This window comes from Eurytemora carolleeae, unplaced genomic scaffold (genome assembly GCF_000591075.1).
Source record: "Eurytemora carolleeae unplaced genomic scaffold, Eaff_2.0 scaffold717, whole genome shotgun sequence".
NCBI lineage: Eukaryota > Metazoa > Arthropoda > Copepoda > Calanoida > Temoridae > Eurytemora > Eurytemora carolleeae.
Window position 1 is genome coordinate 112,612 of NW_019396864.1, and position 27,285 is coordinate 139,896.

A 27,285-nucleotide genomic window follows, 5' to 3' on the forward strand; every position below is an offset into this window, starting at 1 on the left:
TCTAGTCAATAGAATAAAATATATGTATTCCCTATATGAACAGAAAACTTTAGCTAGTAGAAATATATATTTTCAGCGTTGTCTGTAATTTGTATACACTACAGTGATCATGCTAATTCTTGAATTCAAATTACTTTCTATTTTCAGTTAATTAAAATTTTTCTAGAAGAAGAATAATTAGTAAACGTACAGACTACAGACACTCCATTATAGTTAGCATAAAAAAACACAACGTTTTGCCACAGTAAAGGTCACAGAGTTAATTTGTTTCTTTGTTTACAAATTTAACAGCCAATAAACCTTTCCTTTTGGCTAGATTGGTTCAGCCGTTTTAGATACATAAATCTATAAATTTAAATTTAAATAATTTTTTGACATATTCCCAGCCCCATTATAATACAGTTTAGAATATTTGTTAATGTTTTTATATTCCCAGCCCCATTATAATACAGTTCAGAATTAGATGCATTTTTACTTACAGTTAAACCCTAAATGAGCCATACATCGAAAGGAGTTATCAAATGGGTTTTATACTATCTTACGTAAATCTCAGTATTTGCCAAAATAGATAAATAGCCATGAATATGCAGGAACAGTTTTAAAGAGCTCCATATAATCATTTAATAATTAGGGGGAGGAGATATTGCAGGGGGGATGAACTATACTGTCAGAATATTAAATAATAAATTTAAGGTTTATCTACATAAAACATGATAAAAGGAAATGTAACGAGGCATGAAACAAAACAAAAAAACTGGAAGGAGACTGAAACTTTTAATGTTTTCAGAAAACGAAACCGAGTTAAGGATGTATAAAAGATGAGATTACAGACTTTGATAAAAATAAATACAAGTGAAAAAGAAATTTAGTCTTTGCACCAAACTCAAATGTTTTAATTCAAATATCTTTGCAACCTGCAAAACTTTGATATTTCAAACCTAGATTTAACACTGTTCATAGCTTGAAATATCAAAGGTCTACAACATTGGGCTGCAACGCTATAGAGATTAGAAAATCAGAGTTTGTGACAAAGAATCAATTCCTTATAGATTTGTCTGCAATAACAAAGAAATATATGATTAGTTATTTGTTTCTTGTGTAAATAGATCATTGAAAAATCAGTCCTAGACATAGAGATTATTTTCAGAAGGTTTAAAATATCGATGCCATATTTATTTCAACATTGATACATTAATAATTTTCATATGATTTAAGGTTACAGGGTAGGTTTACTGAGAACAGTTAATATTACATTTAGTATTAATTCCATGCATTTTCATGCAATGTCTAATATTTTTTATACAATTTCTTAAATTTTTAAACATTTTCATACATTTTCTTACATTTTCATAATTTTTGTTACATTTTCATACAATTTCAATTACAATTTTTACCTCTTAAAACATTTTCTTTCACATTCTTACATTTTCCTGCATTTTCTTACATTTCCATACCTTTTCTTAGATTTTCATACATTTTCATGCATTTAACATAAAACAAGATATAAGTTTACATACTTGTTAAATATTGAGTACCAAATTAAAACAATATATTTCACGTTTTTCACATTTTGTATCATCAATATGGTACCCTGAGTTAGAATATAACAAATGCTGGTAACTAAATTTTAGACCTGTGGTCAATGACCCCCCATGTAGACCCCCATAGCCCGAGAAAAGCGGTAACATCTCACATGGTGGTCAGGGACCTCAGATCCAAAAGGTTCTTCTTGATTTGTATATGTAAATGACCAAAACCGGAATCCCCATTCAAAATAAATTTTTTTAAAAATTTAAGTTTTTTTTTACTCAGATGACCATAGAGAATGGAAACATATGCTTGACCAGACACCGAATTCCAATATAATTTGACAATATTTCTTTATATACAGTCAATCCCAAATAAATAGATACATAATGTCGTATTCTCAACCTATTTAAGATCAAATGCAGGGGAAAAACGAGTTTAATATATCAAATGCTGTCCTGCATATTTGGCTTAATTTACCTTGAAATAAAAATAAAAGTACTTTCTTCAGAATTATCAAATTTTTTTTACTCTCAACAAGGATAATTGGATAAGTTTCATAAATCATATTAAACCCTTTGAAGCTGCAAACATATGAGCAGCTTTTATCATGTGAAGAACCAATGATAAGAAGCATACCAGTTGTCATAGACTAATAAATAAATTTCAAGACGACATTTCATTCGCTCTTGCCAATTAACCTTATATGTATATATAAATATATGTATATCTATTGTACATAATTACATACATACTTATGATATAATTACAATATTCATATCATGTTAAACTAAAGTAAATTGCACGTATATTAAAATAATGACTCCTCTTATTTAAGATCTATTTAGTTTTGAATTAACTTGATTTTCTCAAACTTAAAATCAAAATCAGAGGAGCAACGAGGTTACAAAGGTGGTACCAGTAATGTCGCATACATTTTGCCTGTGATTTGATTGACGGTGATAAGAAGTCGTCTTTTTCACAAAAGTATTTATTACGCAGTTATTTAAATGAGTTTAATTATTGGAGATGGAAGAAAGTGCTTCATAATATCTAAATCTGTTGTTTTACACACAACTTTCGATCCAAGACTAAAACTACAAACCTTACAGAAAAAATGTTATTCTAATTTTTATAGTTTATATCGATTTAAATTAAGTTTTCTGAGGTCCTTTGGAAAAAGGGAAAAAACTATTTTTCGCCAGGTTTTGTTTAAATTCATGAGAAATGTTTGAGACAGAATTTAAATTTTACAGAAGCATTGTGTTGCAGAAAAAGTTAGAATTGAATTTAGTATTTCCAAATTATTTAAAATACTTACAAAAAGCTCTTTAAAACCATTCTTTATCAATTTAGATGTTTTGCCTTTGTTCCCAATATGATTTGAAAAACAAACAAATATTTTTATCTTATAATTTTCCAAATTCTAAAGTATAAAAATATAAATGTAGAATCTAGACTAAACAGTTCAGTTGATATTTAAGATGAGATAAATGCATTGGTTTTTGAAAATTCTCTTATTGATGATTTTTTAGATTTAAAATATTCTGAAGTTTAAAAAATCATACAAACTATTTTCTACTGACTCAAAAAATCCCATTCGCTCAATTTCGACTTTAGGTTAAACTTTAAATTGAAATCATGCAAAAAATAGAGCTTATTCTACAGAGTGTTCCAGAAAACATAAAAATTAAGTGACGACTTCTAAAAAGTCTTTGATCCACGCGGTTTTTAGGATATCTTCCTTGCTACCATATGTTTGCAGTAACATTTTGGGGATTTTCAATCATTATTTTGTTTTCAATCATTATTTTGTTTTTAATAATTATTTTGTTTTCAATCATTATTTTGTTTTTTAATCATTATTTTGTTTTCAATCATTATTTTGTTCCAAACATTGTTTATTTGCTCTCAGATTGATGTCTCCTTTCTCCCGTTCTGTTGATGTGTGTACCCGTTTCTGTACCTGAACAATATGTGTAATTAATGAAAGCCATCGTTTTTTAACATTCAAGGTTAAGGACCGTTTTTTAACAATCAAGGTTTAAAGACCGTTTTTTAACATTCAATATTTAAGGACCGTTTTTTAACATACAAGGTTTAAGGACCGTTTTCTAACATTCAAGGTTTAAGGACCGTTTTTAACATTCAAGGTTTAAGGACCGTTTTTTAACATTCAAGGTTTAAGCGCCGTTTTCAACATTCAAGGCTAAAGGACCGTTTTTTAACATTCAATGTGAAGGACCGGTTTTTAAGATTCAAGGTTTAAGCACCATTTTTAACCTTTAAGGTTTAAGAACCATTTTTTAACATTTAAGGTTTAAAGACCGTTTTTTTAGCATGCAAGGTTTAAGGACCGGTTTTTAACATTCAAGATTTAAGGACCGTTTTTTTTAGATGCAAGGTTTAAGGACCGGTTTTTAGGTTCAAGGACCGGTTTTTAACATTCAAGGTTTAAGGACCATTTTTTTACATGCAAGGTTTAAGGACCGGTTTTTAACATTCAAGATTTAAGGACCGTTTTTTTTAGATGCAAGGTTTAAGGACCGGTTTTTTACATGCAAGGTTCAAGGACCGGTTTTTAACATTCAAGGTTTAAGGACCATTTTTTTACATGCAAGGTTTAAGTACCGGTTTTTAACATTCAAGGTAAGGACCGTTCTTTAAACATTCCAGGTTTTAAGGACCGCTTTCTAACATTCAAGGTTTTAAGAACCGGTTTTTTAACATTCAAGGTTTAAGGACCGGTTTTTAACCATACAAGGTTTTTTGACTTTAAGAGTGTCTAAAAGAATCTGAGATGTTTGCAACATTTCTAAATTGTATACTCGTAAGTTTGCTTTTATTACGTTACATACAATTTTTACCCAGGCAAAAGATATACTCCAAAACGATTTTTCAAAACGATTTTTCAAAACGATTGGTAAAATCGCTTAATAAATCGGTTTGAAAAATAGTTTTGGATGTATGTTTAGTCAGAGAAATAAAATGCTTGCATAATGTAATAAAAGAAAACGTATAGAATTTTGTATGTGTTAAAAATCTCAGACTCTTTAGAAGCACCTTTAAAACCAAAAAAACTTGCATGATGAGTCCTAAAATATGCAGTAGATATTCAATAAGTTTGAACTTTGGAAAGAAATCTTTATTAAGAAAAAAAATAGGCAGACATAAATTTTGAATTCCCAGAATTAATAGAATGTGTATTTTGAATGCCGCGAGGTTAAGGAAGATTTGAAAATAGTGCTGTGAAAGGATTGAATACGAACTAAATATAAATGTTTTATATGAGTTCAATTATCTTTAACAATTTAAGACTTAATAGAAATGCAAAGAAAGATAAACAATAAAATTTATCTTTTTTGTGTTAAGAAACGTTCCAACGTTTTGTATTTATACATTATCTTAGAAAAATATTAAAATTAGAAATTTATAAGAAAAAATCATGGTAAAGGGTTGTAAAATGCCCGCATGTTTTTGCTTCAAATTGTAAGACAATTTTCGTCACAGCGGAAACAAACTTTATTTTCATAATCTGGTTGGTTTTGTTTAATTATTTTTTGGGTTGCTGTAAACCAGATTGTTTTGGTTTGGGTAGAAATTAGTTTATTTCTTGGTTTGTTGTGGTTGTATCAATCTGACCTACATGTGTTTAGTTATCGAGTTTCCATGCTCCTGCCTGGACTCAGTGTCTGCAAATAATAATAATGAAATAATAATAATAAAAATAATAATAATAAAAAGTTAAAGGGCCGGCGTTGCCCGTGAAAAAATTTAAATTTTTTTCTTGAAAAATAAAAATTTCGAATTTTTTTAGCCTATAACACCCCCCCAGCCACCCATGAGTGTTCACAAAAAATGTCAGCCCAATCGTTCCAGCCGGGCATACAAATTCTAATTGATTTATGCAGTAGAGACAATGAATAGAAAAGACAGAGTTCCTCTCTTTTCAAGATAAAAAACGACGCTATCTTACTCAAAGTGACTCAGCTGGACACAGGTTTAGAGGGTACCGTTGTGAATCAGAACACGTTTTTATGATCGGAAATTACGCAAAATCTAGACAGTTCTTTTTAGTTCAGCTAGAATTCTTTTTCTCACCTTCTGAATACAAGCAGCCACAGCAGATGATATCAAAAACTGCTTTTCTTAAACCCTGAAATATTTCATCTATATATTTATATTTGTGTACTTTGCTTTGATCTCTTAGAATTCATAATTTGAAATATCTAAGGTCTACGAGATTGGGTTGCAAAGATATAGAGGTTGGAAAATCAGAGTTTGTGGAAAAGACTCAATTCCTTTTGTGCAGAACCTCAAATGACCCCACGAAGAGTTTAGCGATGCTCAGAATTACAAAAAGTTGTTAAATTTTTTTACCGTAAAGTTTTGAAAATCAATGAAATACAAAATTGTAATACTATTATTTCATCAAAAATTAAAGATTGGACAACTATTAAAAGTTGAAATTGAAGTTGGACGCGAAGCAATCCAGACTTTATGAATATTTATAAACAGTTTGGAACAGACTTTAGAATATTTATAAACAGTTTGGAACAGACTTTAGAATATTTATAAACAGTTTGGAACAGACTTGAGAATATTTATAAACAGTTTGGAACAGACTTGAGAATATTTATAAATAGTTTGGAACAGACTTTTGAATATTTATAAATAGTTTGGAACAGACTTTAGAATATTTATAAATAGTTTGGAACAGACTTTAGAATATTTATAAACAGTTTGGAACAGACTTTAGAATATTTATAAACAGTTTAGAACAAACTTAAGAATGTTTATAAACAGTTTGGAGCAGACTTTAGAATATTTATAAAAAGTTTGGAACAAACTTTAGAAAATTTATAAACAGTTTAGAACAAACTTAAGAATGTTTATAATTAGTTTGGAACAGACTTTAGAATATTATAAACAGTTTGGAACAGTTACTGTAAAATTAACTTTTTCTCTTTAGAGGGGCGCATATAGAAAATTTCAATTTCCACTGAAGTAAATTTCGAGTAAAAGTAAAATATTTTTAGTTTTATAATCATAACTCCTTAAATGCAACATGTATCGAGAAGAACATAAATGGTTTGAATTTAGGTTTGCTTTTCTATTACTTGTGCATAGATGGAAACTACAGGGGCTTCGAGGTCATAAAGTCGTAGCGGTAATTTCCTACCTTATATTCACAGTTTACACTTGCAATTAATCTTTTATACATTGCAAGTTTTTAGGCAGAACAAAAAGACTATTATCACGGGCAGCCGTAGTACATTTGAATTTCCGAGCTGGGTCAACCTTTCCGGTTCCAGTTTGTACTGTGTCGCCCGGAAATTGGGTGAATAAAGCAGACGCTCAATAGGCCTAGCCGGTGCAACAAGGTTGACGCTGTCAGACTTTAGGTTGAATTTACTTTTACTAAAGGGTCGGAGGTGCGTGTTATTGTCACTATAACCAGACAGAGGTTTAAGGGGTGCAGTTGTGAATCTGGCATACGACTCTCAAAACTGATGATTATTTGTAATTAGTTCTTTATAATATCTTTAAATACATATCGACTGACCAGTTTGCTAACAAGGGTAAAAATATTGAAAGAGGAATTTACTGTGGGAAAAAAATTCTGTGGCCAATATATTTCCAAAACTAAATTCTAAAAGAAATACATTTACTTGGTTTGACATGAATGGGACTTATAACTTAAAATACAGAATATGAAGCATAATGTAAACGAAAATAAAAGAGAACCTTAGTTTAAAAAGAGTTTCATGTCCGGTTCACAACGGTACCCAATTTAAACCTTTAACTGAACAACAATGAGGAAGATATCGTGGTATTTCTGGAAAACTGTTGAATTCTAACAATTTCATTCTTTCTCTTCTACTGTAATAATCCGCAACTCTATCAATTTATCTCAGACAAAGGTTTAAAGGATACTGTTTGTGAATATGACATGCCTAATTATTAATGGAGACGTTTACGGTGCCTTAAAGGGAGTGTTCACGAAAAATTAAAGAGGGTATAGGGAGAAAATTGTTAAAAACGACTTATACCGAAGAACGTAGTGTCCATACAAATTCAGAAAGATGCAACATTCAACTCGGATCGTAAACAAATCAATTTAATTCCAAACAAATCATTCAGATATTACAAACAATAGTTATCGATTATTTTTCGACGCATTCGTAAATAGTTGATATTTCATAATATTTTGTATTTTTCATGATCTGAGAGTTACTTTTAGAAAACATTTATTCCTGTTTCGAGGATTTTTGATAATGAAGACGACATTTTCATATTTTCCAGGAATGTTCGAAAATCCAGCGCCAGCGAAAATTATAAAAAAATCAAAAATATTATATTATCAAAAAGATTAGTAGGGATCAAAAGCGCTTATTTTTCGCCCCTTTCATTTTTCGTGAACACTCCCTTTAAGGAATATTTAACACTTACATCGTCATCGTAGTCGTCGGTAACATACAGGGTTACCCACACAGAATGAAACAGCAAAGACGATCTGAAACTCTTATAGCAGGACACATTATAGGTTAATTTAAGTCTTTTGTCTTAATTAGTCCCTTTTAATGGCTTGTTTAATGGATTGACAAAGAAAGTTTACAGTCGCAAGGCATCATAAATATAAGGAAACAAACAGTTTAAATTCCGTAAAGTCGTCTCTGAAGTCTCAATTTTTGTGGGTAACCCTGTAACGTTTTAAGGTTTTTATGCATTGCTTTCAGAAAGTTATAACAAGAACGGAAAGGGTAACCTATTTTTTTCGTTATTTCTTGCATTTGTAAAATTAAGAGAAAATCGAGCGACTAAAAGGTAGTGACCCCCCCCCCCCGTTTACTTTTTTGGGTCTATACATTTTTGTAAGTTTTTGTCCTAGAGAAATAAAACAGAATTATTGATATAAATTCATGAAATAATATTTCACAATGATTGATGTTAATATCTGTAAAAGTTCATATCCTATGATGCCTTAGAATTTGTATGCCTTAAAGGGACTGTCAAGGAAAAATGAAAGGGGGTATAGAATGAAACCTGAGAATCTCAGGCGTTGAACGATACATATAAAACATCTATCTGATGATGTGCCTTTCTCGAAAAATTGATATAAAATTGTGTCAAATTTCTTGAGACAGTAACATCAGATAAATGTTTTATATGTATGTATAAAATGTATATATATGTATGTTTTATACCCCCTTTCCTTTACAGTCCCTTTAAGATAAAAATATGTAATGTAAGAAACTGGTAATATTCTCCAATTTCCTTAATCTGTATCTTTCTATCTTCCAGTAGAGATAACGATATATCTACATGATATTCAAATATATTTGTATATTTTAACAATGGAAGCCAACTTTTAACTTCTCAATTATTGTAATTTTATAAAATTCTACCATTTTATTTCAGACAAATTGCTGCACGGAAGTTGAAACCATTTCCATAAAAAGTTTTATTGACATAGTGTATCCCACAAAACATGACAATTTGAAGACAACAAAGTATTTTATCAAATAATCTGGAAAGAATAGGTTATGTGCCTGTTTTCATCCAGAAATGTTTTTTAAAGTAAATCTTAATTATCTTTTTATTCCCCTTTTTTAGGGGAACACCCGGTATCTCTTTATACATTAAAAACATTAAGAACAAGCTGACCGCAGGATAATCACACCTTGATGTTACATCTTGTTTGCACTCATTCTATAAACATTTAAACCTCAGTTTAGAATACTAAATAGGGTTTAACCAATGTGTGTAGAACTAAGGTATGGGATAGGGTTTATTCAATGTGTGTAAAACTAAGGTAGGGTATAGGGTTTATCCAATGTATAGAACTAAGGTATGGGATAGGGTTTAACCAATGTGTGTAGAACTAAGGTAGTGAATGAGGTTTATCCATTATGTGTAGAACTAATAAAGGTAGGGTATAGGCTTGAACCAATATAAGCAGAACTAAGGTAGGGGATAGAGTTTATCTAATATGAGTAGAACTAAGGCAGGGGATAGGGTTAATCCAATATGTGTATTCTTCAAAACAATAGCAAAGATTATAAACAAAGATTGTAAACAAAGATTATAAAAAACGACTGGAATACTACCGGGCTATGAAATCACTGTTTACCCTATTAAGATAGGCCAATAACCAAAATATCTTTGTATACAAAAGTTTACTGTAATTTCTAGAAGAAATGTAAATCGGGAATTGCCATCTATCAATACAGGATGTCTTGAAAGTTGAGACTACGCGTACAGTCCCTTCAGAGTTGAACGATATTCTAAGGATCGGAAAAAGAAAAATATTTATATTTACATCTATTTTAATTGATTTAAGTTATCGATAACATTTGGGTTCCTGTTTACACCATAAAGGGAAAGCTCATTATATACATTTTGAATCAACCGGTAATTATATTCATCACATACCCGTTTAATTTTGGGACCTCTCCCTTTAAATAGCAACATTTTTGAAATTTAAGCATTTTATCTTAAATTGTTCAAAATATACTAGTTTGCCCCAATTAGAGTAGTTATATCATGTGATCTGAAAAGCATTGTTTGCAAATATATTGTTTGAAATAGAGTTTAAATTGGCGTGCACAAGAGTTCAAGTTAAATATGTACTTTGCTAAAGTTTGTCTCGAGTTTGGATGAAAGGGACTGTCCTTGTAGTTTCAAGATATTTTCGTTTTTCTAGCTTTTAAAGTGTTTAATTATACTTGATTTGCATAAAAAATATGTCAGGGTATCGTTGTGAAATGTAAATGTAGTTCCACTGAAATCTACGTCTATACTCCCTTTAGTAGAGTTTATATATAGCTTAGATTTTAGAATAGTAGTTGATAACTGTCTACAGTCCCTTTAGTAGAGTTTATATAGAGTTTAGATTTTAGAAAAGTAGTTGAAAACTGTCTACAGTCCCTTTAGTAGAGTTTATATAGAGTTTAGATTTTAGAATATTAGTTGAAAACTGTCTACAGTCTCTATAGTAGAGTTTATATAGAGTTTAGATTTTAGAATATTAGTTGAAAACTGTCTACAGTCCCTTTAGTAGAGTTTATATAGAGTTTAGATTTTAGAATAGTAGTTGAAAACTGTCTACAGTCCCTTTAGTAGAGTTTTTAGATTTTAGAATAGTAGTTGAAAACTGTCTACAGTCCCTTTAGTAGAGTTTATATAGAGTTTAGCTTTTAGAATAGTAGTTGAAAACTGTCAATCTATACAAAAATACCAAAAATCCATCTTCTAAGAAATAAAGAAAAAAATTAAAGAAAAATTGTAAACATTACGCATTAATTCCCGCATGCATTGTTATTTAAAACCTTCAGCAATTTTCAACAAAGATTTAGAAAGAGTTTTCTTGTATTTGCAAAAAATCTAAAGTTCATTTTAAATGCATGAGGAGTGAGGACTTTAAGTTTGAAAATAGGTTTAACGTAGAAAAACAAAACACAATAGTTATTTTCTAAAAACAATGAGAGATTGAGAGAAATAATATTCAAGTACATAAACAAAGTATTTAGAAATGGGCATACTGCAAAGTTAGGAATGAAATATAAGGCAAAGTGACATAAAAACAATTTTGTACCTACTCTTACCAAAACCATCTATGCAAATCTTACAAGCCCTTAATTAGGTATTGTTTACCAGCCCTTATCAATAACTTTCTAGCCATATTATTTAATTTTTAAATTTTAAATCCAAACAACTGGAGTCTTATCTTGAATACTTATTACAGCAACTTACATGAAATTATATTTTTCGTAAAAAACCGAAATTAAAAAGTTTAAAATAAAGCTAAATTTCAAGTACATGAACTAATTACTCAAAGTAAGTCTTAATTTTCTAATCCTACCAACGTTTCAACCTTAGCTTTTGTTAAATATATTTCAGATTATCAATTCTTAAAGATAAAGTTTGATAAACTAGGCTTTGAGGGCTCTTTGCGCCCATCTTCTTTTTCAACTTTTAAGTGTGGCTTTATCTGTGAGCATCTTCTCTTTGCACAGTATACTTTTTTTTTTTAATTTGGGGATTTTATAATATTTTTTCGCGCATTTTCAAAATCTTACAAAATTATATAATTTAAGATAAAAATATTTTAAGATTACATATTTAAAGTCTGATTGGCCATAAACCTTCCCTGGGGCCACGTGAGGTCCCGCACAACATTTGGGCCTGATCGGTTCAGCCGTTTTGACGTTTATTGGATACAAACAAAAAGACAAAAAAACGAACAGACACCCAGACAAGCTAAATCTATATATAGATAGTAGATACACTAAAAAGGTTTCCACAGAAGGTTGCCATAATATCGAAAATAGGAAATTAAAGTTTGTGGCCGGCGAGTAATCAAACAAAGTAAAAAGATTTTGAAAAATTTAGAAAATAATATAAAAATCAAATATGACCTGATGTAAGGAGAGGAAGAGGAGAGGGTTCACAAAAGCATGAACAAAGGCGATATGCAGAGAAACCTAGAAAATAATATTATTTAAACTAAAATAAATTTTATATAGGATCGAAATCTTTATGTTATTCATAACTTCTCTTATTAAAGAGCTATTGCAAGAAACAAAATTGTCTTGAATTTCTAAGATGTAACCGGATTTATTTCTTTGGGCGTAAAATCCAGAGGAACCACGAGGTAACAAAGTCTTAACAGTAATGTCGCATAAAATGTCTAGCTCGCAGTAAAGTTGGTTAAAACAGTTTAAGCTCTCGGCTCATGCTTTGAATATTTATACATCTTTTAGACACATTGTTGTTCTTGATTTGAATATTTATACATCTTTTAGACACATTGTTCTTCTTGATTTGAATATTTATACATCTTTTAGACACATTGTTGTTCTTGATTTGAATATTTATACATCTTTTAGACACATTGTTGTTCTTGATTTGAATATTTATACATCTTTTAGACACATTGTTCTTCTTGATTTGAATTTATGATAAAAAGGTGCGCTCGATGTTATCCTCCCAAACAAAACTGCAAACTAGACAGAACAAGAAGGTCAAATTTAAGTGCATTGCTGGAACGACTTTGTGACCTCGTAGCTCCTCTAGTTTTGATTATCCGCACACGAATTGAAAAACGAAATTTTCTATTCTCAATATCTTTGCAACCCAATTGTCGAAGACCTTAGATATGTCAAACTGTGAATTTTTAAATCAAATATTCTATGTTTGAAATATCTAAATTTACATCTCTAGGTTGAAAAGATGTTTTTAAATTGTCTGGTACAGAATTGAAAAGGCGACAAGGAACCAAGAACGTACGAAAGAATTTACTAAAAAAACTGTACAGTTGTCTCTGAAGTCTCATTCTTCATGGGTAACCCTGTATAAACATTAGACAATTTGAGTTTGGGAAAAGACTCAATTTCAAGATTTCAAAACTTCGTGCAATTTACACTGGTTTAATCAAGGTTTTAATGCAAGGAAAGTTATTTCAGAGGTGTACGCATCTTTTGTACTGCAGTGTACTGTCTCTGGGCGGTAATGTAAACACAAGAAGGATGCCGAAGCCTGACATGGGATCCGTCTTTCACATAAAAAATCAATGAAATATTCTGGATAGAATAGAATAGAATAGAATAGAATAGAATAGAATAGAATAGAATAGAATAAAATAGATTAGATTAGAATTCTAAACTTTAAACTCAGCTGGGAATTCAACTGGAAAACAAAATTAAATATTAACACGCAGTTTTGAAATATCTGCATTACTTTAATTTTAGATATTTTTTCACTAAATATCACTATATATATATATTATATAACTAGGAACTATAACCTTCATATAACGATTCCAAGGTTAACCATATATATCCCTGTTGGGGTACTTGAACACCCCCCACCCATTTATTTACCCCTCCCCCTCATAATTCCGCAGTTTAAAGCTAAATACGACAAGTTATACATTTTTGGAAAGCTCTTGGAGCTAAAACATAAATTATCTGATTATTACATATTTTACATTTTTATCACTTTATTATAAGCTTTTTAACATAACCAAATACAATTTATCTCAAGATTATTGTTTAAACCTTCGAGTTTTAGATTTGCAAAAAAGGTGTTATTTTTGCAAATTGGTTTTTACATTTGCAAAGATAAGCAGTAACTGTAAATATATACTGAAGTTACATATCATATCATTATGAATTGCTGTAAGGAAATAGGGTTGAATTAAATCATCTCCTGCCTTTCTCTGCTAATACTTACAATAAATAAATTCAATTGTATGAGTACACTTATTTAACACTTCGATCAAGCCAGCTGCAACTTTCGATCCCAATTTGACATATCACACACACATACATAGCATGTTCTCTTTCGTATCTTTTTGTTTTTAAAAACCAATTGCTGAAATATATATAGACCTAAGCGCGACAGAGTTTAAAGTTAAGACACCGCACACGTTTATTTAGATGCATGTTTAGTCCGCGTTGAGACTAAGAAAGAAAACACCTCTTTATCCCTTAGGTTTGTACCGTCCGACGTTTGTACTGGTACCTTCTAAACTATTTACCAACTGTCATGTTTCTCGAGACACCCTGTATGTAAGCTATTCGATCATATACACACTTCCATATAACAAGTGTTAATAAATTATTTATGCAATTTTCTTAAGTGGACTCATCAGACACTTCCTCTTAATATTGTGATGTAAGCTTCAATAGGTGAAAAATAGAGATGGAAACGTGTCTTTAAAAATATCTATATTTTCATAGAAACGAAACATATTTTATAATTTATATAATGATGTCAAAGATATATTTACACTGAAGGCAGTATTGATTAAAGCTTTTTCAATGAGATTTTTTAGTTAAGGACAAAAGTGAGATTTTAAAGTATTTTTATATGGGTCCCCTCTCAGGGGGGCACGAGTGTCCCGGCTGATCAGATTATTGTCCCAGCTGATCAAATTATTGTCCCAGCTGACCAAATTATTGTCCCAGCTGATCAGATTATTGTCCCAGCTGATCAGATTATTGTCCCAGCTGATCAAATTATTGTCCCAGCTGACCAAATTATTGTCCCAGCTGATCAGATTATTGTCCCGGCTGACCAGATTATTGTCCTGGCTGACCAGAATATGGATGTATGTGGGGTATATATACATTTTGCCACAACAACTAACATAGGGGAATAAAATATTGTTGACACCCTCTGGTGAGAGTATCAAGTTTAATTTATCAAGTTGTTGTAGAATGAATCTTATCTAAAGAAGACAAACAGAAAGTTATTTATCCCGTAAACTAGAGTTTATATTTTAATCTCCCTCTTTTGTTGTTCTCTGTAGCACAGTTCTTGAAGGGATTATATAGACGTACTTTTAGATGACTCTTCATTTATCCCGTAAACTAGAGTTTATATTTTAATCTCCCTCGTTGTGAATCTGGCATTGCCATTTGCATGGAGGGTCACTTTAAACTATACACTTTAAGAGAGGGTTCACGAAAAATGAAAAGGGGTATAAGCTTACGGCGAAAAAAAACGCTTTTGATCGCTATTAATCTTACTTCTATATGTTGCGTTTATAAGGAAAAAATTGTTAAAAACGACTCAGGCTGAAGAATGTAGCGTCCATACAAATTCGGAAAGTTGCAACATTGAACTTGGATCCACTCTAAGAAATGTCAAATTTTCATCTAACAAAATTTGTTGGAGCACCGGACTCAAATACACCTTAGTAGAATCATTCGTCAAATTTTGTTGAATGTATTTTCAGTCGCCTTAATTCAAAGTTTGTTACATGATCTATCAACCGGTGTTTGTCCGCTCGCTGTGCCGCACTCGCCGCACCTCCATATAATTATCATCTCACAAAGTTTGTTTCATGTCAATTCAACCAGCGACACTGCGCGGTTTAAAAATTAGCATGCGTCAAAATTTGTTGGATGTCCCTTCAACTTACTGCGCAACTATGTAATCATTTGTTATATGATTATTCAGCTTTGAATCTAGACCCGTCAAAAGAGGTTCTTACAGGTGGCGCCACCTATTCTCTCAATATTTGTTTTAACTAGATTCAAAGTTTCTTACATAAATATCCGGCTTTTATGTAAAATTTCAATTTTTTTATACAATTTATTAGTTTTTAAAACGCATAAATCTGCAAAAATGCACTTGATAAGAACAAAAATTTAAACATCATAAGTTTAAAGTTTATCACATTTTTTTATAATACAAATACATGAGGCAGAAATATAAGATCTTAATACAAGTCTTTAAAGTAACATGCAGCATAAGTTTTGCTGTTTATAATACACTTTATTACAATTCAAAGCTTAAAGAACTGGACATAAATTAATCACCAATTTAGACAACATTTGATTCTTGTAGAAGTAGATTCTGCAGTCTGAATTATGGAAGATTTGGTTTTGCATTGATACTCTCTTTCAAGCAAAGCATTGAAAATGCAAGCATTAGTTTGAGAGAGTATACAAAGGCTTAAACAAGTTTTAATTTTGTTCTTCCAGTTTCTTGGAGGTTTCCCTTTAAATCTTTTTGATATCTCCAAATTTCCAGATCGAATTGACGTAGGTATAAGCGCTGTCCGGCTAACAGACTAAACTGTCACTAATTAGAGAGTCAGCTGATTCTCCCCCTCCAGCCAGCCGTGCGAGCCGTGCCAGCCCGGCAGATGGTTCAACGTTTTATTGATCATAAATCAAAATTTGTTTAATCTTACACAAACTAAAATATCGGCTAATTACAATGAAAGAAAACTGTCACATGACAAAAGAAAGATGTCAAATAACAAAGTTTGACACATGCTGAGAGAACAATGTGTAAGCTATTAACAAGTTTTGTTAGATTGTAATTTTGGAAAATATTTAACAAAATTTGAGTAATGAAAGAAGAGATTTGAAATATGAAAGAAGAACTTTGATGCCTGATGCTAAAGACCAAAATTGCATTTTTTAGAGTGTCGTAAAATAATCAATTTAATTCAAAACACCTCATTCAGATATTACAAACAATAGTCTTCGATTATTTTTCGACGCATTTGTATATAGTTAATATTTCATAGTATGTTTGATTTTTTTGTTTAAATATTTCGCTTGCGCAGGATTTTCGATCATTCCTTGGAAAATATGAAAATGTCGTCTTCATTATCAAAAATACTCAAATCAGGAATAAATGTTTTTTCAAAAGTAACTATCAGATCAAAAAAATAAAAATAAAAACGTTATGAAATATCAACTATATATGAATGCGCCGAAAAATAATCAATGACTATTGGTTGTAATATCTGAATGATTTGTTTGGAATTAAATTAATTCTTTACGATGAGAGTTGAATGTTGCAACTTTCTGAATTTGTATGGACGCTACGTTCATTGGTATGAGTCGTTTTTAACAATTTTCCTCTGATAGACGCAACAGATAGGAATAATATTGGTAGCGATCAAAAGCGCTTATTTATCGCCGTCGCGCAGGTCCATACCCACTTTCATTTTTCGTGAACACTCCCTTTAAAGTCCCTTTCATGATTTTGGAAGTTGTAATTGTTGTTCTTTCATTTCTATTTAGAAAAATAATCACATTGACAATAGGAATTTGTAATTAACTAAAATATTTATACATAAACTTCTAATTTCTCAATTTTTCAATTATTTCTTGTATTAATAAAGAATTTATATACTTCTTCTTGATTCCTTAATTTCTTTCTTTTTTCAAAGAAATTATAGATTTAAAATTTTCCTTTTTGAAAATTGTATAATAATTCAATTCTGGAAGATTGTAAATTTGTTGTTTTATGACAGAGGTTATATTATTAAGCACTATTTATTTGTATTTTAAAATAAATGAAAGAAATTTGTAAGGGTCTCAACTATTTTTTTGTCAACTTTTTTTCACATTTATCACAAGGTTATCAAAAAAATTGAATAGCCACTGCAGTTTAAAATTTCATAAATTTACACCAACAGGTTGCAAAGATACAAAGTTTGTCTATCTATCGATGAAAGTTAACCCATCAGGTTGCAAATATATATATACCTCATGGGCCATTGAGTTCTTCATAGCTTTCCACTCCGTAGACCAGCTGAACAGGGTTACCAGAAACAGGGGTCCCCAGAATACCAGATATGCTACAATATAATGATAATATGACCAGCTGGACAGGGTTACCAGAAATAGGGGTCCCCAGAATACCAGATATGCTATAATTTATAGATAATATGACCAAATAAACAGGGTTACCAGACTTATCTTGTACTCTTCTTTATTCTAGAAGTTGCAGAAAATGAATATTTAAAAAAACCGCGTAGGACGTACAGAATATTCTGGGGTTTCGAGTAATATGTGTCATTTCAGCTGCGTTGAGTTCACACTGTAAGCTAACGGAGTTCTCTGGCATTGTTTATCAATCAAAGGTTTAAAGGCCGGGTACCGTTATAATCGGACATTCCCATTTCCTACGCTCACAGTCCCTTTAAACGAAAATCAAATAAGTTTTGTAGAGACACTGTGTACATTTGTTTAAACTAACCTGTGATAATAATAATAAACATTTTCACTCGGCTTATTCCTTCCTCTTCTAGCCTACAGTATATTTATCAACTTTATCAATTTCAGGATCAAGATGGGGGGAGGGTTAAAAAGGAATGGTACACTGTGATCTTGCCATGCTTCCTTTGTTGCATATAACGCTCGGTAATCCAGACTGGACGGTACGAGTGAATGCATAAACACAATACAGTAGACTTAGAGTGGGGTGGGTGGACTGGGCTTTTTTTCTGGAAGACGTAGAGGAATTTTTACAGAGGGGAGAGGGGTAGAGCTTGGATTGGATTAGGAGGGGAAGTAGGGTTAATAGGTTAAGAAGGGGATTGGTTCAAAAAGAACAAAAACAGGGGGGGGGGGGATAATTTATATTCAATATTTTAGAAAATCATGTTTTTTTTCCGCTCGGGATTTGTTTTTCAAATTCTGAATTCGGAAAGTTTATTCTTTTTCAGACAGGAGTGGGACATGTTTTACTCAAGGTTCATATTAAAAGCGTAAAAAAAGGAACTGAGTTTTTGCCATAAACTTAAATTTTCCAATCCCCAGATATATCTTTGGAACCCATGATGTTGTAGATAGTTGATGTTTCAAACTATGAACTATGAAAGATCAAATTATCCAAGTTTCAAAAATCAAAAAACAGGTTGCAAAGAAAAAGAAATTAGAGAAATTTGAGTTTGTTCAAAAAAAGTTCATTTCTTTTTCTAAATTATAAAAATTGATTGATATATTGATTCCTGGTGATGTAGGATTTGATCTTGATTGATTGTTGATTAAGAGAGAGGGTGTCTAGTTCCTAAAAATTAAAAAATGAACAAAAAAGAAAATACTGGACGACGACTCTAAAATCGTCAAAACACTTTTAGGAGAATATTTAGAACTATTTAATTTTACTGTTTACCCCTTGTATAATGACTAACCTATACTCCTAGTTCCTTGTATAATGACTAACATGTACTCCTGGTTCCTTGTATAATGACTAACCTATACTCCTAGTTCCTTGTATAATGACTAACATGTACTCCTGGTTCCTTGTATAATGACTAACATGTACTCCAGGTTCCTTATATAATAATTAGCTTTTAATCCAGGTTCCTTGTATAATAGATAACCTGTACTCCAAGTTCCTTGTATAAAGACTAACCTTTACTTTTGGTTCCTTGTATAATAACTAATCTGCACTCCTGGTTCCTTGTATGATGACTAACCTGTACTCCAGGTTCCTTGTAACCTGTACTCATGATTCCTTGTATAATTACTATCCTATACTCCAGGTTCCTTGGATAATGTCTAACCTGTACTCCAGGTTCCTTATAAAATGACTAACATGTCCTCCGGGTTCCTTGTATAATGAGCAACCTGTACTCCTGGTTCCTTGTATAATGACTAACCTGTACTCCTTGTTCCTTGTATTATGACTAACCTGTACTTTAGGTTCCTTGTATAATAAGTAACCTGTACTCCAGGTTCCCTGTATTATAATTAACCTGTACTCCAGGTTCCTCCAGGAACAGGTTTGCTACTCTCTGAGCTTCACTGCTTGTATGATTCAGATCCTGAACATGTATGTTTTCAGATAAACTGTAAAAAATCAATAAAATCTTTAATGAAATGTCTGATCAAATAAGCATGTATGATTGACGGAATCTCAACAATTAGAAAAAAAGATCTTTTAAGCGGAATTACTTTGCGACCTTGTTCGCGAATTGTTCAAATTCTTCTGATCATAAATGATCGAGTTATCCCACTTTTTCTACTTAAAATAATTACTGGCAAATGCAGTTCTCTATAACAGTGACTCGTGCGTTTATATGCAGCAATAGAAAGAAAGGAAAATTGTTAAAATTAAACATTTTTCGGATAAAAAACAGCAATATCTTCCTCATTGATGCTCAATTTCATGGTACCGTTGTGAATCGGACATGGTACTTTATAAAGTGAGGGTCACTTGAAATTTCGTCAAAAGTTCCTTTAAGTGCCCCAGTTTCGTCAAAAGTCCCCAGTCCCGCCCAACTGAAGATTTTTATTTTAGATTCAGGGAATGAAGGAAATATAATTTTTCTCATGGCCAGCCATGGAGAGATACCACCATTGTTTTTAGAAAACAATAAATTTATATATTGGAGTATACTTAGAACTTTTTAGAAGATTAGAAGTCTCCATGTCCCTCCTGAGATCAAAACTTTAACATTTTTGTAAGTATAGCGCTAATTTACAACGCGCGCTTTATCTTAATATAAAACCTGTGACAACTTTTTAATTGAAGGAATAAGTGGAATTAATCAATTAATAGTTTTTCCATTCAAGAACCACAACAGGATGTTAAGTTAATCCAAAGAGCTTTGTAATATAAAGAGTAGGCAGTAGGCACCAGACGCCTCAATTGGGTTCAATAAGAAGCCATAGAATGTCGTCTTTTCTATAATTTAAAAAGATTTAAGGACTTTTTAAGCATTTCCACCACCAAAAACTTGCGTTTTTTAGGTAATGTGCCGTTAGAAATGCATAACTTTATTATCTTTTTAGATAAACTTTATCTTAAAACAGATTGTAATGTAATTGGTTTTAAAAGATTTGGCTACTTAAAACCAAGGTTTTTTCGGGCCTTGCTCATCGTTACTGGCCTAACATTCTGCTTTAGACTCTAACAAAACTATATTTAATGACATTCTAACAAATTTTGTTTCAAAATATGTGGTATTTTTCATACAAATGAGATGCGTTACAAAATCACAATTTTAGCTTTATTTTAGCAGGAGAGCATCCTATCCTATAACTGATCAAAAACCAGTTTATAACAGTGTCGTTATTTTCCCACCATATTTAGCAACTACAATAATTGATTTATTTAATAACTAGATTCACGGATCAACAACATAAAAGGTTTGATATCTCTGATTAGTTAATTAAATTACTTAATTTCCAGATGCTCGGTATTCCTAGAGAACCTTATTAAATATCTAATTAATTTCTCCTTTTCTATGTTTCTCCTCCATTTTCCTTTTTATATTGTTAAAACTATTGTGATTGCAATTTTTCTCATTTATTTGTAAATAACTTTAAAATACTTAACAAGGGAAACCCATGAAATTAATTAGATATCTGTTAAGTTTTGAACTGACTGATTTAAAAAGGATTTGATGTTAATAGGAGGGGATTATACCTGATAGAGTTTGTGAAGATGGAAGATTGTCAACATAACGCAGAGAACATTTATCAAAATCCAGATAGCATTCAGTACATAGTGGCGGTAGGGACCCTGTATTAGTACATAGAAAAGTACATAGTGGCGGTATGGACCCTGTATGTATTTTGTACCTGTACAAGAGGGCATGAAGGACCATCTACAAGGGCCTCGTTGTTTGCTGCTAGAGCTCCACTATGCAAAAATATTGTTTAAAGGGGAAGTTCACGATTTCTGACGACGTTTTAAACAAACAAAAGTCAAATTGCTGACCTTGAAAATATCCAAATAAGTGAACGGTCCTTTTAAAGTAACTTTGACTTTGACACTCTTACTCTTACTGTAAATCATTCTTAAAATTTTCATTAAGGAACTTTTGAAATTTGATATTTAGCTAGATTTAACCATATTTAACCTATACTTAACTAGATTTAACTAGATTAACTAGAGTTAACATATTTAACTTGATTTAACCAGATTTAACTAGATTCAACAAGATTTAACCGAAGTATTCAAACAGAATTAACAATATTTAATCAAAGTTAAACTAAATTTTTAACTAATTTAACTAAATTTAACCAGATTTAACCAGATCAAACTAGATTTAGCTAGATTTCACCACACTTTACTTGATTTCATCAGATTTAACTGAATTTTACTAGATTTTAGCTAGATTTCACCAGATTTAACTGGATTTCACCAGATTTAATTGAATTTCACTAAATTTAAACTTCACTGCAGATTAAACCAAATTTAGCCAGACTTAATGAAAAACACATATAATTAGATTTATCCGAATTTAACCAGACATAGCCAGATAAAACTAGCCTTTAACAAATTTAACCAGTTTCAACATGATTACTAGAATTTAACCAGATATCGCCAAATTTAGAATATAACTGACCTGAGAAATGTAGGTCCAAGATCTAAAGTGGCACCACAACCAAGATTTAACCAGATCTAACCAGGTTTACCCTGATTTGACCAGAATTGACCAGATCAAACCAGATTTAACCAGATTTTGAATATAACTGACCTGAGAAATGTAGGTCCAAGATCTGCAGTGGCACCACAACCAAGATTTAACCAGATATAACCAGATCTAACCAGGTTTAACCTGATTTGACCAGATTTGACCAGATCAAACCAGATTTAACCATATTTAGAATAGAACTGACTGAGAAATGTTGGTCCAAGATCAACAGTGGTGCTAGCAACCCAGATTTAACCAGATATAACCAGATCTAACCAGGTTTACCCAGATTTGACCAGATTTGACCAGATTTGACCAGATCTAACCAGATATAACCAAATTTTGAATATTACTGACCTGAGAAATGTTGGTCCAAGATTAACCGTCACGCTTGCAAACCAGATCATAAACAGTCCAAACCCAACACATTGAGGACTATCCTGAATTCAACCAACTTATTATTCCTTCAGGAAATATCTAACCTAAGGGTTTCAGATAAGTTTTTTACAGGAAATGTGTAAACTATGAGTTTAATATGATGTAATTAGATGAGCTCAATAGCTCGGAATAAGGATAGGTCCATTGATGTAACCCCTTTAGTTAATACAGACCCGGAGCTAAGCTCAGATAGATGAAAACGGTACACGGACTTCAGGGATCAAACATGTGTATATGCAAACAAACTCTCACATGTCACTAAATCTATTAGAGTTTTGACAATTTATTCTTTAAACGTGAAGGTTTAAATAAGCTTTTTTTGTTTTAAAATTCGGTGATGGTGATGGACCAAACCTCTGTATAGTAAAAAAAGTAGATGTTAGTTCCACATTTATTGAAAATATATTTCGGTCTGGGTTGACCCTCGTCAGTTCTTGAGATTGTTTCTGTCACAAAGATTAAAAACAAACTTGTTTGTTATCTAAAATGTACATGTCTATGGCAACAAAAAAGTAATATAAAGTTAGTAATGTAAAACTGAAGGCAAAAACGTTGCAAGACTTCAAAGACAAACCAGACTTAAAAATGTTCCTAAATCTTTGTGGTAAGCTAACGGTGAATCTACAGAGCAGTCTTATGACAATATATTTATATTAGATATAATCTTTATTATAAATAAGTAAACTACAATATTAAACCATAATAATAGACACGTCACATATGGAGTAATTTCGGGGGGATGGGGGATACAGAGTCTACAACACAGAATGAGACTTCAATATCGACATGAAACTCATCCAATACTTTTTGAAGATTTTCAGATATTGCCTTAAATGGAGTGTCCGGCTATGTAAGGTAGTTCTGAAAACGTATGCACCCCGAAAGTAGGAGTTTTGAACTTCGAATTTGCGCTCAAACTCAGGATTTACAGATCTTTAAAAAGTGTAATATGTCCCAAATGAATCCGAAAGAAGTTTTCCACAACACTGCATACTCAGTTCAACTACCTGACATAGCCGGTCACTCCCTTTTTATAAAGTTTTAATAAACGAATTAGTTAGATCATTTAAAAGTATTTATCTGCACAAAACAATGAACGTGAGAAGGAAGTACGCGTTTTCATCCTTTATGGGTTATATTCAGATGAACCCTGAAATTCGATTTTGTATTTTCAATGTGTATTGATGCAGAGGATAAACCAATTTCGGGGGTTCCTTATAAAATGACTAACATGTCCTCCGGGTTCCTTNGGCACACAGGATTTGATTTTCAATGACGACCTGAAACTCATCATTCTTTTTGTGTAAACCCCGTATTTCAATAATTATAAAATCCAAATGCGAATACAAATCAGAAAATCTGAATTTGTATTTTGAATCCGTGTTGATGCTGCAAACAATTTAGCAAATTAAAGCATTATTGCATAATCTCTCGTGATTAAAGCAAATTACCCAAAAGTATACTCCATACATTTATACAACTTTATAATAACTAGGCTTTTAGGACGCTTCGCGCCCATCTTCTATTTAAATTGTGAACTGGTTCTTTTTGTTTACATTTTAAAAGAAAGAAGAAAAAATTTTTGCGGATTTAAAAAAAAAATTCGCGGATTTTCAAGAATTTAAATTTTTTTACAAAATCAAAAACCTTTAAAACACATTTTTTATAATTTTTATCATTCATAAACCTTCCCTGTGGTCACGTGATGTCACACAAAAAATTTGGGCCCGATCCGTTCAGCCGTTTTGACGTTTATTGGATCCAAACGAACAAACAGACACCCAGACAGACAAGCCAAATATATATATATAGACTAGCCTTAGAGGGCGCTTTGCGCCCATCTTCTAAATTAATTGTGAACATGTTCTCTTTGTGTACATCGTAAAACAAAACAAAAATAATTAGCGGATTTTCACAAAAAATTTTGTGGATTTTCAAAATTTTCAAAAATTTAATGAAGATAGAATTTTGATGGAGACAAATATTTGAAATTTTGATCATTCATAAACCTTCCCTGTGGTCACGTGATGTCCCACAAAAAATTTGGGCCCGATCGGTTCAGCCGTTTTGACGTTTATTGGATACAAACAGACAGACAAACACCCAAACACCCAGACAGACAAGCCAAATTCATATATAGATTCAAATAGAAGAAGTCAAAGTGGCAGGGGCTTTTGCAATGAAGAGATACTTTACAGGGTATAGAGAAGAGGTCAGGACCTCCTACGGTACAGAGTATAGAGAAGAGGTCAGGACCTCCTACTGTACAGAGTATAGTGAAGAGGTCAGGACCTCCTACTGTACAGAGTATAGAGAAGAGGTCAGAACCTCCTACTGTACAGAATATAGAGAATAGGTCAGAACCTCCTACTGTACAGAATAAAGAGAAGAGGTCAGAACCTCCTACTGTAAAGAATATAGAGAAGAGGCCAGGACCTCCTTATACTGTACAGAGTATAGAGAAGAGGTCAGGACCTCCTACTGTACAGAATATAGAGAAGAGGTCAGAACCTCCTACTGTGCAGAATATAGAGAAGAAGTCAGAACCTCCTACTGTACAGAATGTAGAGAAGAGGTCAGGACCTCCTACTGTACAGAGTATAGAGAAGGGGTCAGAACCTCCTACTGTACAGAATATAGAGAAGAGGTCAGGACCTCCTACTGTAAAGAATATAGAGAAGAGGTCAGAACCTTCTATTGTACAGAATATAGAGAAGAGGTCAGAACCTCCTACTGTAAAGAATATAGAGAAGAGGTCAGAACCTCCTTATACTGTACAGAGTATAGAGAAGAGGTCAGAACCTCCTACTGTACAAAATATAGAGAAGAGGCCAGGACCTCCTTATACTGTACAGAGTATAGAGAAGAGGTAAGAACCTCCTACTGTAAAGAATCTAGAGAAGAGGCCAGGACCTCCTTATACTGTACAGAGTATAGAGAAGAGGTCAGAACCTCCTATTGTACAGAATATAGAGAAGAGGTCAGAACCTCCTACTGTGCAGATAATAGAGAAGAGGTCAGAACCTCCTATTGTACAGAATGTAGAGAAGAGGTCAGAACCTCCTATTGTACAGGATGTAGAGAAGAGGTCAGAACCTCCTACTGTACAGAATATAGAGAAGAGGTCAGAACCTCCTACTGTACAGAATAAAGAGAAGAGGTCAGGACCTCCTAAGAATATAGAGAAGAGGTCAGGACCTCCTACTGTACAGAGTATAGAGAAGAGGTCAGAACCTCCTATTGTACAGAATGTAGAGAAGATGTCAGGACCTCCTACTGTACATAGTACAGAGAAAAGGTCAGAACCTCCTATTGTACAGAGTACAGAGATAAAATACCATGTCTGAATAAAAAGTCTTTTTTTTTGTTACAGTGTGCACCAAATATGGAAAGCCTATGAGACCCATGCTACCTCGTTTTGAATCGTTATTTTATCAATCATTTTCAGAGCTTGCAAACGTTTTATAATACGTCTCTTTGTTCCAATTTCTACAGGGAAACCATGTGTATAAAAATTGTATTGCGCAGAATGTGAAGAATTTTCAATCTACAATCTACTATCATACAACAAATATATATTAATGAATATTAATTATTTACAAGTTCTCCATTAATATTGTTTTCTCTAAACTTATCTCTAGATTAGGTGGATTACGGAGGGGGGGGAGGGGGGATATCCGCAACATAACATTAAAAAGAACACTGTTATAGTGATCCTCCATTTAGAGGGGGGCATGCCAACCATACGTTAATCTGATCAATAACGTGAAAGATAAAGTAGCTACAAAAGTGTTTAATTCTGATAGTTTCTCTGTTGTTTTTGAAGCAAGTGAGGGAAATTCAACTTTGCATAAAGGCCAAAATTAAAAATAATCGTATGCATATTTCATTTATACTTATTGTGTATCTGACGTCCAACTAGGGTTTCCAGCAAAAAGGGAAAAAATTTTCTCGCTGAAAATTTTGCATTTTTCGCTTATCGTTCGTTCGTGAGAAACGAGAAATTTTGGGAAAGTTTTTTCGCGAAATTTCTCTCTGATCTGTTTCGAGAAAAAATGCGAAATTTTTGCGAAAAAAGAAATGCAAAATTTTCGCAAAAAAACGGAAATTTCGGGGGAAGAAAAATCGACAATTTTGTGAAAAAAATACGAACGAGGGATTATAAATTATGACCAAAATAAAACATCTATTGCGCAATTAATTATTGCACCTACAAAACTTATTTTTTTCCGCGAAATTATTTTTCGCGAAATATTGCGAAAACAATTTTTGCGAAATGTAGCATCGATTTTGCAATTTTTGCTTTATTCATTTACGCAAAAAAAGATTTTGAAATCGAACGAAAATTTTCTCATTTTTTCGCGAAAGTTTTTGTTCGCTTGAAACCCAACTTGCAACTCTATCAACCGGACAGTCCCTTTAATCTACAATATAATGCAGCACAGTCCCTTTAATCTACAATATAATGCAGCACAGTGGGACCTAAACAGTCCCTTTAATCTACAATATAATGCAGCACAGTGGGACCTAAAAAACTGTGGAATAAGAAGACGACTCAAGTTTTGCTTTTAAATAGTCCAAAGAACATGATTGTGTAGTGTACTTATACACAGACCATTTCATTTTATACA

General features: G+C 32.0%; 1 protein-coding gene across 1 annotated transcript in view; it reads right to left on the reverse strand.

Annotated features, from left to right (window-relative positions):
* Positions 1–3,427: 3,427 nt before the first annotated feature.
* The window catches only part of LOC111709516 (uncharacterized), a 40,356-nt gene continuing 16,498 nt past the window's right edge, over positions 3,428–27,285 (reverse strand). Inside the window, exons 5-15 of the mRNA XM_023483201.1 lie at positions 22,574–22,662; positions 21,378–21,438; positions 21,223–21,318; positions 19,547–19,615; positions 18,797–18,855; positions 18,043–18,095; positions 17,550–17,641; positions 11,949–12,014; positions 5,629–5,683; positions 5,174–5,219; positions 3,428–3,493 (exon numbers count right to left, since the gene is read on the reverse strand). Of these exons, the coding sequence (XP_023338969.1) occupies positions 3,439–3,493; positions 5,174–5,219; positions 5,629–5,683; positions 11,949–12,014; positions 17,550–17,641; positions 18,043–18,095; positions 18,797–18,855; positions 19,547–19,615; positions 21,223–21,318; positions 21,378–21,438; positions 22,574–22,662 (741 nt within the window). The 3' untranslated portion in view covers positions 3,428–3,438. The remainder of the gene's footprint in view (positions 3,494–5,173; positions 5,220–5,628; positions 5,684–11,948; positions 12,015–17,549; positions 17,642–18,042; positions 18,096–18,796; positions 18,856–19,546; positions 19,616–21,222; positions 21,319–21,377; positions 21,439–22,573; positions 22,663–27,285) is intronic.